The 13,553-nt window shown below is 47.5% G+C and overlaps 1 protein-coding gene across 1 annotated transcript in view; it reads right to left on the bottom strand.

Moving 5' to 3' along the window:
• Nucleotides 1–441: 441 nt before the first annotated feature.
• LOC119969404 (enhancer of filamentation 1-like) overlaps nucleotides 442–13,553 on the bottom strand; it is a 166,215-nt gene continuing 153,103 nt past the window's right edge. Inside the window, exons 4-7 of the mRNA XM_038803019.1 lie at nucleotides 12,359–12,487; nucleotides 8,434–9,849; nucleotides 5,206–5,304; nucleotides 442–2,367 (exon numbers count right to left, since the gene is read on the bottom strand). Of these exons, the coding sequence (XP_038658947.1) occupies nucleotides 1,942–2,367; nucleotides 5,206–5,304; nucleotides 8,434–9,849; nucleotides 12,359–12,487 (2,070 nt within the window). The 3' untranslated portion in view covers nucleotides 442–1,941. The remainder of the gene's footprint in view (nucleotides 2,368–5,205; nucleotides 5,305–8,433; nucleotides 9,850–12,358; nucleotides 12,488–13,553) is intronic.

The raw sequence follows: 13,553 nt of genomic DNA, 5'->3' as shown, positions 1-13,553 counted from the left end.
GGCTCGATGGGCTGAATGGTCTCCTTCTACACTCTAGGAATTCTATGGTTCTTAATGCTATAACCAGGACACCATTAAACACAGGCAGGTGATGTCAAGCACCAAGCTCATGATTATCTCCCTCGTGTAAAGGAGAAAATGAACCCCAAATCCTCTTGGAATAGACTGAGTTGTGCTTCTGTGCAATGAGTAGAAAAGTGATAAATTTTAAAACAAAGTCGGGATGAAATTTGTCTTGGAAGACAGCACAAAGCATGTGACAGCAAATCAACAACCAATTTTCCCCTTGCCAATTTGTACTCACCCATTACCTTCCTCTGGCCAAAATGAATTCCCCCCCCCCCAGTGAAAGTTAATGGAGTTGAGGATCGCTGAAAACCATACACACATCAGCCTCTCAGAATTATTCCCCTTCGACCCACCCCCACCCACCCCATGAAATTCTGCATCTCCTGAATGATGTAGTGGCATTATGAAATTAATATTTCTGGACATTGCTTTCAATAATAATCTTTTCCTATTGTCACAAGTAGGCTTACATTAACACTGAAATGAAGTTACTGCGAAAAGCCCCTAGTCGCCACATTCCGGCGCCTGTTAGGGTGCACGGAGGGAGAATTCAGAATGTCCAAATTACCTAACAGCACTGCTTTCGGGCCTGTGGGAGGAAACCCACGCAGACACGTGGCGCGATTCTTCTATGCCACGCCGTACTTTTTTTTTAATGCATAAACTGTAAAAATATTACAATTCAAACTCCCACTGGTACAAAACAGAGAGTAACTTGATTTGGAGATGTGGAGAGTAATATCACAGAGACAGGGGTAGAACTGATGAGAAATCAGAAGTGCAAAGAAAAAGTGGATGCGTGGAAACTTTTGACAACTGATTTGATGCACATAATCATGTCTTAAACGTGGAAACAAAAAATGAAGCTTGAAATCACAGCTTGTCTCTGACGTAGATCCCTCCAAACACTACCTTGGAACACCAATTGCTGTAACCTTGCATGCAGGCTGAGTTGCTTTTATCTCTCTCTCTCACCACATTGCTACCAAAGCCTGTACAAACACAGTGACGGCCCAGTTCTGACTCAGTCCTATTAGATTCCATCTCTCGACTAACAATGCATGTCATCCGCTGCATGCCCCAGCTCCAATTCTCACTGCTTGTCCTCAAATCAATTTTTTAAAATGCATTCTCTGGTTATTTTTGATGGATCCCTTGGAGGTGGTTAACCCTGGATAAGAACCCCTGCTTCTGTATTTTACACCACTTTATAACTCTAATTTTAAGATATTCCCCAGTGTAGATGCGCTTCTGAGGGTCAAAGCACTGAGACTGCAGTTTGCTCGCTGCATTTATTATTGGTTTTTAAAACTTTGATAAAGCTGTTCCTTTTCGGCTAACCTTAGCTTTTATAGGACTGATAAACAGTTCAACCCCAGACATTGGTGGTGTGAGAAGGGGAGATGAATTTGAAATCTGATACTGCAGGTTTATGATGAATTACACATGAAAAAATGAAATGAAAATGAAAATAAGTGGTGTGCAATGGAGATGCCCCAGCAATGAAGTGCCTCTTACACAATATGTACCCCCTTTAATAAATACTGGCTATTTCATCATTCAACTAAACTGAACAATGTGGCAAATCCCTTTAACACTACTGTACAGAAACAAAGTGCTAATTGGTTTAAAATCCAACTTGCAGCTTCTCTCTGAGGCCAGCGTGTTGTTGGGTAAAAGGGGGCAGACATGTTTATTCTTACATCTCGATCCCAGTTGACCTTACCGTAACCTTCTCAAATATAAAACTGGCTGAACTCAAACGGCAAAGAGATAAAGACGGATTACCTAGACAACTGCAAATATCTTTCTTAAAGTGAATTTTTTATGCAGGAAGAAATAAGTCTCCCATTTCATCAGCTTTCTGCTCCCCTAGGAGGCAGTGGCCTGTTCTAATAGGATCCTGAGCTGCTCTGCCTGTTGGGATAACTCTGCCATCTGATGCTTCATCTCTTGCATGGCCATTGGGTTTGGCTGCATCACAGCATTCTTAGTTGCCATGGCGAACTCTTTCATTCTTCCACAAAACTGGTTGCTCCTACTGACCACCTCTTTGTGAACCGCCTTCTGCCCTGTCACCCGGTACAGCATGTCCACCAGTTTCTGGCCGATCATTATCACCACCTTGCTGCTTTTGATTAAAACATCCCCTGACTGGTTTGCGTCAATGTTGTCGGTGAACGAGATGATGGCCTTTTGCAGGGCGGTGAAGAACATTTTGCATTGTTCAAAGCCGGAGGTCGAGAGTTGGGTCTCCTTCGGACTCACTTTAGTGCTGCCGTTGCCTGATTTTCGAATCTGGACAAGAGCAAAATTATGTTAAGGACATCTCAAACTGCTTTGCGGCCAACAAGATACTTTAAGAGTTTCTCACTGTTGTAATGTATGAAACTGGCACATGGCAAACTCTCACAAACGGCAATGAAGGAAAAGAAAGAAAGACTTGCATTGACATATCACTCTTCGCTAACCACGGGACATCTCAAAGTGCTTTGCAACCAATCAACAGTGTAGCCACTGTTGTGAGGTAAATAAACACTGCAGCTAATTTGCACACAGCTAACTCCACATCCAGCAATGTGATAAAGATCAGATAATCTGTTTTAGTTGTTTGATTGAGGGACAATTATTGGTTGGGACAGCCCTGATCTTCTTCAAAATAATGACATGGGATTTGTATGAGACTGTATTGTTGATTGTTGGGAAGTATGTTTCCCGGGGTGTTTAATTGCTGTACCCTGTTTTGATGCATGTTTGTAATAAAATCCATTTTTAAAAAACCATTAAATCATAATGTAAAAAGAGGGGTTGATAAAGCAATCCAACCCAAGCGGTGCCCACAGGGCACAGAAGGCCTCGTGAGTGCCTGTGGACACCGCATTCTCCCTCACCAGGGACACCTGGCCATGAATAAAGCCGCGGAGGAGAGGCAGGCGGTCCGACCAGGCAACCCTGTTGGTCGTCCGCTGCCTGGACCTGTTAATGGCGTGTTTGGTTACCTCATGGTTCTTGGGGAATATGAGCTCCCCCCAATGAGTGTTTGGGGTTGATGGGGTTGTCAATCACTGGTAGTTGCAGCTATATAGATAGAGCTGGCCAGTGTGATACCGGCTAGAGAAGGAAGCAGTGGTGAACTACTGCTACTGTGTACATATTGTTATAAATAAAGTTACTTTCTGTTTGACTCCACAAACTCGTGCTGGACTCTTCACAAAAAAAAATGGCAGCCGCCATCTTGGGTTGAATGCATTGCGATTCTCGTGCAGCACAGAAGGCAAGACTGTGCAGGGTTACTGGGAGAAGGCAGAGGAATGACACTGGGTTAGTTGCTCATTTGGAGAGCCAGTGCAGATAGGAAGGACCAAATGGCCTCCTTCTGCGTTGTGACAATTCTGCAATATAGTTAAGCATAGATTCATAGAATTTACAGTACAGAAGGAGGCCATTCTGCCCATCGAGTCTGCACCGGCTCCTGGAAAGAGCACCCTACCCAAGGTTAACACCTCCACCCTGTCCCCATAACCCAGTAACCGCACACAACACTAAGGGCAATTTTGGACACTAAGGGCAATTTATCATGGCCAATCCACCTAACCTGCATTCTCTGTTGGCTGATTCTGAAATCAGGAAACGCGATTGAGTGGAGAATAGGAAAATCGTGGCAGGCTTCGATTTGACGCCAAATCGCAATTCTCCGTCACCTCGACAGCGACATCAATGTGGTCTGGAACGCACGTACAGTAATCACCATTTGCTTATCATTAGTGGGCCCGACCCAGTATTCTCCAGGGCCTCCACGATGCTCCACCACCGATGGGCCGAATTCCCGACTGCGCGGTTCACTTGCGCTTTTAAAGATCGTGAAACCGGCGTCGTGGCTGCTGAGGGAGAGAGAGGGAGCACGAAAAGTGTCCAACGTCACCATAGTTTGCTGACAGTTCTGTCGTGGGCCGGGAGGGGGCGGGGGCTTCTGCCAGGGCCAGGGGGTGTAGCCAGGAGGTGGGCTGTGTGGTTGGGGTGGTCGGGCACAGAACACCATTGCCACAGCCGGAAAAGCAGCCATGCAGCTCCGCATGCCGCTAACAGCCCACTGTGAACTTAGGGCCACGGGTCGTAAAGGTGTCCCCCAGGCCACTCACCGGGCCATTCCCCCAGATGCCCTATGGCCCCAGCCGACCCATCAGCTTTATGGATGCGCTCCAGCACAACCAGTGCCATCTTGTTGATTGGGATGAGTGTGTGTGGCGTGTGAAGTGTTTATATATTTTTTTTCAATTTAGAGAATTTTTTTGGGTTGTGGGGGCGAAACCCATGCAAACACGGGGAGAATGTTCAGATACCACACAGACAGTGACCCAGAGCCGGGATTGAACCTGGGACCTCGGCGCCTTGAGGCAGCAGTGCTAACCACTGCACCATCGTGCTGCCCTGTGAAGTATGTATGTGCGGTTGCAACTTGTCAGCCTCCTGAGTGTCAATCAGAGATCTGGTGAATTACGCACCGTTTTTCATTGGAATGGATTGTATTCCAGGTGGCGCCGGTGCTAGCCCCTCCACAGTGGCTGAATCGGACCATGTTCACCACCTGTTTTGCTGTTGTGAAAGTCCACAATTCCTGGCCCGGCGTCAACATCGAGAGTTTTAGGCTGTGGTAGGGGGAAGCCTTTGGGAGAGTGTTTGGCCTGGTTCCCAGAGCAGGGAGGGGAGGGTGTCAGATGGGAAGCCACAGAGGCAGCTGAAGAGATAGCCTCAATCCTCGGGACAAAGGAATTCGTGAGCACCTCCAACTTGTTTTGGAAGTGCATGTGGAGGAGGCAGGGGAGAGGGGTGTCAGAGGCAGTGGAGAAGAGAGAAGCAGCATCCTGCATTCTGGAAGGTTTGGCAGAGGAGAGCTGAGTCTGATAATGGTCCAGCCAGAACTAAAAATGGATGTCCACCATGAACGTTCAAATCTGTGAGCCCTAGCGAGCCATATAACACTGAAACTAAAGGGAAATAAGGGCCCAGAGTGGCCATAAAATGTTTTAATATAAACACCTCTGTTTTACTTGAACAATTTTTCAAAATCAAGAATGGTGCAAACTTAGCCGAAGGAAAGTATACTTTACATAATCTCAGAAAGAGCAGAGCAGTTACCTGGTGTTCTAAAAGGAGCTTTTTCTGTTTGATACTCTCTTTCTCGTTTTGCTTGAAACTCTCCTTTTCCTTCTCCTGCTTTTCGAATTCCTCTTTCCTCTGTAGGAAAACACCAGTAAGATCATCAGGAGACTGGTACTCATGGTCTCGGGAGAAGCCCACCCAGAGAGGCCTTTGGTCATGGCCTCTCACCTACCAGCACCAGCCTACTAAAGCAGGAGTGTCCTTCATCAGACAGGCCCAGCTGCATGGCCACAGCGACATGATCTTTGAACTTAGCTCTTTTAAGTTGACTCAGTGGTCAGATGCATTGCAGAGGCTGCAAGCAGGAGCACTGCTTCTCGAGTCTGCAGTCCATATGCTACTTCCTCGACAACACCTTCCAAACCTATCTTTACCATCTAGGAGGACAAGAGCAGCAGACGCACGGGAACAACCTGCAAGTTTCCCTCCAAGCCATTCACCATCCTGACTTGGAATATATTGCCATTGTTTCACTGTCACTGGGTCAAAGCCCTTGATCTCTCTCCCTAACAGCACTGTAGGTGTACCTACACCAAATGGACTGCAGCGGTTCAAGAAGACAACCCACCACCACGTGGGGCATGTAGGGATGGGCAATAAATGCAGATCTCACCAGAGAAGCTCGCAAGCTGACAATCGACATGCATACAAAAAAAAATACTTCAGCTACCCACCCCCTTCCCAAAACAGTGTTACATTCTGTCCCTCTAATTGGGGTGAAGCAGCCATCTTGGAATTAGTTCGCAACGGCCCCAATTTGCAACTGTTAGCAATTCTCCAGAATTTACATTTTTGGTTGGATGATTTGTCGCAAACATGACACCTTAAACGTACTTTCAAAGTAGAATTTGTGTTTAAATCAGTCGTTTGTGAATGTGCTCACAATGGGCTGTAGATGGGTCCAGTGTAAAACATTCTTGGGTATCATGTGAAAAGGGGATGTGTCCACGACAACCACAAGGACAGGAGCTTAGTTCCATTTGTGTTCATATTTCATACTTGTTTTTTAAATTTTAAGAGAGACAATATGTTTGTAGAAACTGATGTCCAGATAAAACCTTAATAAAAACTTTATTTTTCTTTATTTGTTCATGGGATTTGGGCATCGCTGGCTGGACCAGCATTTATTGCCCATCCCTGAGGGCATTTAAGAGTCAACCACATTGCTGTGGGTTAGGAGTCACATGTAGACGAGACCAGGTAAGGACGACAGATTCCCTTCCCTAAAGGACATTAGTGAACCAGGCGGGTTTTTACGACAATTGACAATGGTTCATGGCCGTCATATTTCCTTAAGGGCAGCACAGTGGTTAGCACTGCTGCCGCACAGCACCAGGGATCCGGGTTCGATTCTGGCCTCGGGTGACTGTCTCCGTACAGTTTGCACATTCTCCCCGTCTCTGCGTGGGTTTCCTCCGGGAGCTCCAGTTTCCTCCCACAGTCCAAAGATGTGCAGGTTAGGTGGATTGGCCATGTTAAATTGCCCCTTAGGGTGCGGTTGGGCCTAGGTAGGGTGATCCTTCGAAGGGTCGGTGCAGACTCGATGGGCCGAATGGCCTCCTTCTGCGCTGTAGTGATTCTATGATTAGACTTTTGATTCCAGATTTTCATTGAATTCGGATTCCACCAACTGTCCTGGTGGGGTTCGAACCCCAGGTCCCCAGAGTATTACCCTGGGTCTCTGGCTTACTAGCATGAAGATTGCATTGAATGTGGCTCATGAGGCTTTACAGCCTTAACCTAAGGCAAGTCTGGACGCTCCTGGCCAACATCATCAGACAGTCCAGTGTTTAAATTAATTCTGCACTGAGCTCTTTTGGGTGGCTGACACTGTCTTTTGGTTTTAGAACTTCCTGGGAGCCCATTAAAATCTAAAAAGAATTGAACATGTGTGTCAGCAATTAAAGGGGACCCTGCGAATATGGCACTATTTACAGAAGAAAATAAGGGGGCAGCACGGTAGCATTGTGGATAGCACAAATGCTTCACAGCTCCAGGGTCCCAGGTTCGATTCCGGCTTGGGTCACTGTCTGTGCGGAGTCTGCACATCCTCCCTGTGTGTGCGTGGGTTTCCTCCGGGTGCTCCGGTTTCCTCCCACAGTCCAAAGATGTGCAGGTTAGGTGGATTGGCCATGATAAATTGCCCTTAGTGTCCAAAATTGCCCTTAGTGTTGGGTGGGGTTACTGGGTTATGGGGATAGGGAGGAGGTGTTGACCTCGGGTAGGGTGCTCATTCCAAGACCCGGTGCACTCTCGATGGGCCGAATGGCCTCCTTCTGCACTGTAAATTCTATGATAATCTATGATTCATATCGCACCTTTCATGACCATTGCATGTCCCAAAGTGCTTTCCAGCCAATATTGCCTTTTTTTAAGCATGTGACTGTTATTGGAAAAAAAAATGGATCCCTGGCAAAGGGTCCAAATTTTAATCGTAATCTTTTTTTAAATCAGAGTTATCATTTGTTCATTATTATGGGACTGACTTTTAAAATTTTTGTCCTGTAGCTCCATTTATTTGAGAAAAAAACTTTTTATTTACTGGTTGTACTTAGTTATGTCACATCAGCAGAGGGTACTCATCCTGCACGCGGTGTGGTATTATCTGTGTTGTCAAATCCAGCGATCGAAGAATTTTGATTATTAAAATATAAAACCTTTTTTCAAGAACTAAAATAGATTTATGGAGTTCTCTATAGATCAGAGTTCCAAAGTAGAAGCAAACCAAATGGGGTCAGGAAATTCTTTACAAAGACATGTTATTTCCCAGATTGCAATTATGCTCATGTGCTTACACTATATAACTTTCTGCATGAGCCTGTAGGGCTCTGCCATATTGCCCGGGGCCGGCGTGTAGAAGAGAAACCCCGCGCATGCGTGAAAATACGCCGGCCGCTCCGCGCATGCGCGAGATCACGCCGGCCCTTCGGCGGTGGCTGGAGCGGCGCCAACCACTCCGGCGTCACCTAGCCCCCGAAAATGTGGAGAATTCCTTGCTTTCGGGGGCTGTTGACGCCGGAGTGGTTGGCACCGGTTTCCCCGCCGGCATGGGGACTTAGTCCCCAGAAGGGAGAATCCCGCCCTTATAAATTTGGTAGGTATCTACCCTTTACCAGCAGATGGAGCTAAAAGTGCAGAATGTACAGTTGGTCTGGCACTTTCCTCTATCTGGGGTTGTTATAGATCTCCTGTTGATTTACTAACCTGTAACTGGACATAATCACAGTCTTCTATGTGTGTTTGCTTGGCAATTAGCAGGTTGCTTGGTTTTGAATTAAGGTCTTTTCGTGGCGGTGTGGGCAGTGGAGCTTTCTGTTTAATAATGAACCCAGTGGCCTTTCTCTGAAGACAGGAGTGAATGTTATTGATGGCTCGTTGTTTGTCCAGTATTGAAGGGGTTTGCTTCTGACTCTGCCCTTCCTGCCTCTGGGCCTGGTTGAAGAGAAGCTTCCCATTTGCAATTATTATGGATGCAAGTCGTTTAACATCATCCGGGATGGTCCTGGTTACCATGACGAAGCGGTCAAGATCATCAGGGCTTGCCTGGGGTTTGCTCACCACCAGGACACTGAGGGACCAATCACAGCCACTCAGTGTTTGAGTGGTCTCCACCATGATCTTGTACGAATCCTCCAAAATCTGTAATTGCTTGTACAGCCTGTTCTGGAGATTGCTGTCTGTCAGGCGTGTGGCATTAACCTTCACCCCCTGTACAAAGTCCATGAAAGTGCCCAGGCATTTCATGACGTTATCTGCTGCGGAGCGGATCTCAGTGAGGTTCTCTTCCAGATGATCCTGGAGCCTCCATGTTCTGCTGACAAACACCATTATGCTGGCTACGGAGCTAGCTACCTGCTGCTGTAGCTGCACCAACCTCCCAATGGCCAATTCGACGTCCAATGTTATTTCCTTGGCTGACGAGAGCACAGCAGGGACTGGAGGCTTGTCCAAGGTGGTGTGTGCGACACTTTGTCTGCGCTCCTCACTGGACATGTCAGCCCTCTCCTGGGTAGTTTGGACGTCCCTGGAAACTTGCGGCGGAACATCGTACACGGGCTCTCCGAGGTTCTTTGCTTTGGTTGGTAGAGATACTCTTGGCAGATCGTAAATGTTTTGCTGAGTGGGGCCCAGCCAATCCAGAGTGGGCTTGGGAATGTTCACCGGAATGTCATAAATTTCCGAAAATTTAGACAGGCGATTATCTTGGTTGGAGGCTGGATGTTCACGTGATGGGGGAATGTCATAAAGCAGTTGGCTGGATGAAGAGGTATTCTTTGAGGGTGGGATGTCGTACAGAGACTGCCTCACATTGCCATCATGCAGTCTGCTCGGCAGCATGCCGTGATTGGGTAGACCCAAGCCCACAGCTCCACCCTTGGTGGGAGGAACATCGTAAAGGGCTTCCCTTGAGAAGGCAGCTTCGGCCCTCGATGTGGGCACGTCGTACAGTGATTGTTTCAAAGCTCTGGCCTCATCCCAGCTGAGCTTGCGTGGAGTTGGCAGAGTGCAGTAGGACCCAATCGATATTTCCTGAGGCTCCCTTCCATACGATGGTGGAATGTCATAGGTACTGTCTCTCCTTTGCCCATCTCTGCACACACTTGGAGGGATGTCATACACCTAGAAAACCAACAAACATATTATCTTTAGAAATGGTCTCCATGAGTGAACTCTCCCGGCTAGTGTTTGAGTGGGGCAATGACGGTGGCACAGTGATTGGCACCTGCCTCCCAGAGCCAGGCATCTGGGTTCAATTCCGGCATTGGGTGACTGTGTGGAGTTTGCACGCCCTCCCTGTGTCTGCATGGCCTCCGAGTGCTCCAGTTTCCTCCCGCAGTCCAACGATGTGCAGGACAGGTGGATTGGCCATGCTAAATTGCCCCTTAGTGTCAGGTGGGGTTCAGGGGATAGGGCAAGGGATTGGGCCTAGGTAGAGTGCTCTGCCAGAGGGCCGGTGCAGACTCAATGGGCTGAATGGCCTCCTTTTTCACTGTAGGAATTCTATGATCCTGTGATTCAGGCCAAGATCAGGGTCGCATCCTCTCCAACACATACTGAGTTAACCAATCCCCTTAAGAGTTCGGGAGCGATGTAAATGGCTTCAGTTCTCCCAGCCTAGAGAGAGAAACCAGATCACCAAAGATTCCTCACTTATGGTCACCCTCAAGTGACTCATGTTGCAAGACAACTCTGATAGCCACGGTCAGTTCAGGACCAAATCATATCTAATAATAATAATCCTCAGGAGCAAGTACTCACTGTCTCCAATATGAGGTGCCAGTCATAGAGTTTTTAGAGCACGGAAAGTGGCCATTCGGCCCACCATGTCTGCGCTGGCCATCAAGCACCTATTTAGAGAAATACAGCACAGAACAGGCCCTTCAGCCCACGATGTTGCGCCGAACTTTTGTCCTAGGTTAATCATAGAATTTTGGACAATTTTTCATGGCCAATCCACCCAACCTGCACATCTTTGGACTGTGGGAGGAAACTGGAGTACCCGGAGGAAACCCACGCAGTCACGGGGCAGATGTGCAGACTCCACACAGTGACCCAAGTCGAAATCGAACTTGGGACCCTGGAGCTGTGAAGCAATTGTGCTATCCACAATGCTACCGTGCTGCCCTTAAGAAGTTAACCTACACTCCATTATTCTACCCTAATCCATGTACCTATCCAATAGCTGCTTGAAGGTCCCTAACGTTTCCAACTCAACTACTTCCACAGGCAGTGCATTCCATGCCCCCACTACTCTCTGGGTAAAGAACCTACCTCTGACATCCCCTCTATATCTTCCACCATTTATCTTAAATTTATGTCCCCTTGTAATGGTGTGTTCCACCCGGGGAAAAAGTCTCTGACTGTCTATCTATTCCCCTAATCATCTTATAAACCTCTATCAAGTCGCCCCTCATCCTTCTCCGTTCTAATGAGAAAAGGCCTAGCACCCTCAACCTTTCCTCGTATGACCTACTCTCCATTCCAGGCAACATCCTAGTAAATCTCCTTTGCACCTTTTCCAAAGCTTCCACATCCTTCCTAAAATGAGGCGACCAGAACTGCACACACTACTCCAAATGTGGCCTTACCAAGGTTTTGTACAGCTGCATCATCACCTCACGGCTCTTAACTCTCGTCTCATTTACTCTTGTCTCATTTCCCAGTACTTGGACCGTAGCCTTGTGAAGGCAGCCAGTGCTTTTAGACCTACAGTCCAGCAACACCAATTAAGTTAACTCTTGTTTCTGTGTCCTCAGAAGCTGCCAGATCTGCTGAATATCACTAGCATTTCTGTTTCATTTTCAAATTTCCAGAAACCACAGTAATAATAATAATCTTTATTAATGTCACAAGTAGGCTTACATTAACACTGCAATGAAATTACTGTGAAAAGCCCCTAGTCGCCTCACTCCAGCGCCTGTTCGGTTAAACTGAGGGTGAATTCAGAATGTCCAATTCACCTAACAAGCACGTCTTTCGCGACTTGTGGGAGGAAACCAGGGCACCCGGAGGAAACCCACGCAGACACGGGGAGAACGTACAAACAGTGACCCAAGCCGGGAATCGGACCTGCGTCCCTGGCGCTGTGAGATAACAGTGCTAACCACTGTGCTACCACGCCGCCCAGTATTGCACCTTTGCGGTTTGCAGCTGCAATAATTTCCTGGCTCTGTTGGCATCACTCGGCCTCTGAATCCGAAGGAGATTGGGCTCAAGTCGCACTCCAGAGATTTTTAACCTGATGCTTCGGTACATTACTGACGGAGTGTTGCATTGTCAGAGGTGCGGTCTATTGGCTGACGCGGAAAACCCAGCCACACTGACACACTCTCAAGTGGGCGTAAACAATCCAATGGCCACTACTGAAAGAAGAGCAGGGGAGCTCTCCCCAGTGTCCTACCCAACATTATTAAAACAGTCTGGTTATTATCACAATCCTGCCTGTGGGACCTTGCTGTTTAAACTGCCGCCTTTCCGACAAAACAACACCGATTACATTTGACGCCACCCTCCTCTGGACATCCGGAAGTCGCAAGATCTTTATTCCTTTGCAGGAATAGTGCAAATGAAGCAATTTGGACTCTTTCTGAATGTCGATTGGGGTATAAATACAAGCCTTTCTTTTTACCTGCTGCTGGGATTTAGCTCTGGGCCTCTCGAAACTCAATGGAATGTCGTACAGCTGCTGGATTAGACTCCTCTCGGCATCGGTTTGGAACATTGAATATTTCCGTGCTGTTCCAGGACTGTCCAACATCTATTGGAAAATATATTTGTTAATTGCTGTCACTTGACAAGAGCTCCTACGAAACCTGAATGGTGAAAATAGATCTTTCACATACAAACCGGTAAGATTTTTAGCTATCAGGAATAATGAGCAATTTATTTTGTGCCTGGAGATTGAGTGCTCGCTGAGAATTCACAAAGGCAGTAACTATAACATGCATTTCCAGCAGGGGGCACTGGATAGTAACCTGGAGACTGAAGGTTCCCCAAGCGCAGTTCACAGTTACAGAATTTCACGTCATTTGACCAGTTGTGTCTGCGCCGAACCTCCTTTGAGTCACTTACCGAGTTCAACTACCCTGCCTTCTCCTTGTTCCTCTTGAATGCCTCGATTGACCCTGCCTCCACCACACTCTCAGACATTGCATTCCACATTCTAACCACTTGCTGCTTGAAAAATTGTTTCCTCATTATAGGAGGCAGTTGCAGGATTTTGACCCAGCGACAGTGAAGGAACGGCAACATGTAGGGGCTGGTTTAGCTCACTGGGCTAAATCGCTGGCTTTTAAAACAGACCAAGCAGGCCAGCAGCACGGTTCGATTCCCGTACCAGCCTCCCCGGGCAGGCGCCGGAATGTGGCGACTAGGGGCTTTTCACAGTAACTTAATTGAAGCCTACTCGTGACAATAAGCGATTTTCATTTTTTTTTTCATTTCATATTTCCAAGTCAGGATGGTGTGTGATTTGGAGGGGAACCTCCAGGTGGTTGTGTTCCCAGGTATCTGCTGCCCTTGTCCTTCTAGGTGGTAGTGGCCGTGGGTTTGGAAGGTGCTGTCTGAGGAGTCTTGGTGAGTTCCTGTAGTGCATCTTGTAGATGATACACACGGCTGCCACTGTGTGCCAGTGGTGGAGGGATTACCACTCCACCCTCAGTTGTCTCCCCTCCTTCATCTTCAATTACTTCTCTCTCCTGCCCTCATTTACCTCGTTCCTGAGGCCCCGGTTACTCTTCCCCCCTCCCTCAATTGCCCACCCACCCTCAGTTACCCCACTTTCCAAGCTTTCCCTTTCCCCTGCTGTCGCCCTGAGTTACACC

This window comes from Scyliorhinus canicula, chromosome 7 (assembly GCF_902713615.1).
Source record: "Scyliorhinus canicula chromosome 7, sScyCan1.1, whole genome shotgun sequence".
Lineage (NCBI taxonomy): Eukaryota > Metazoa > Chordata > Chondrichthyes > Carcharhiniformes > Scyliorhinidae > Scyliorhinus > Scyliorhinus canicula.
Note: the sequence above shows the minus strand (reverse complement) of the source record. Positions and strands in the feature narration are given on the sequence as shown.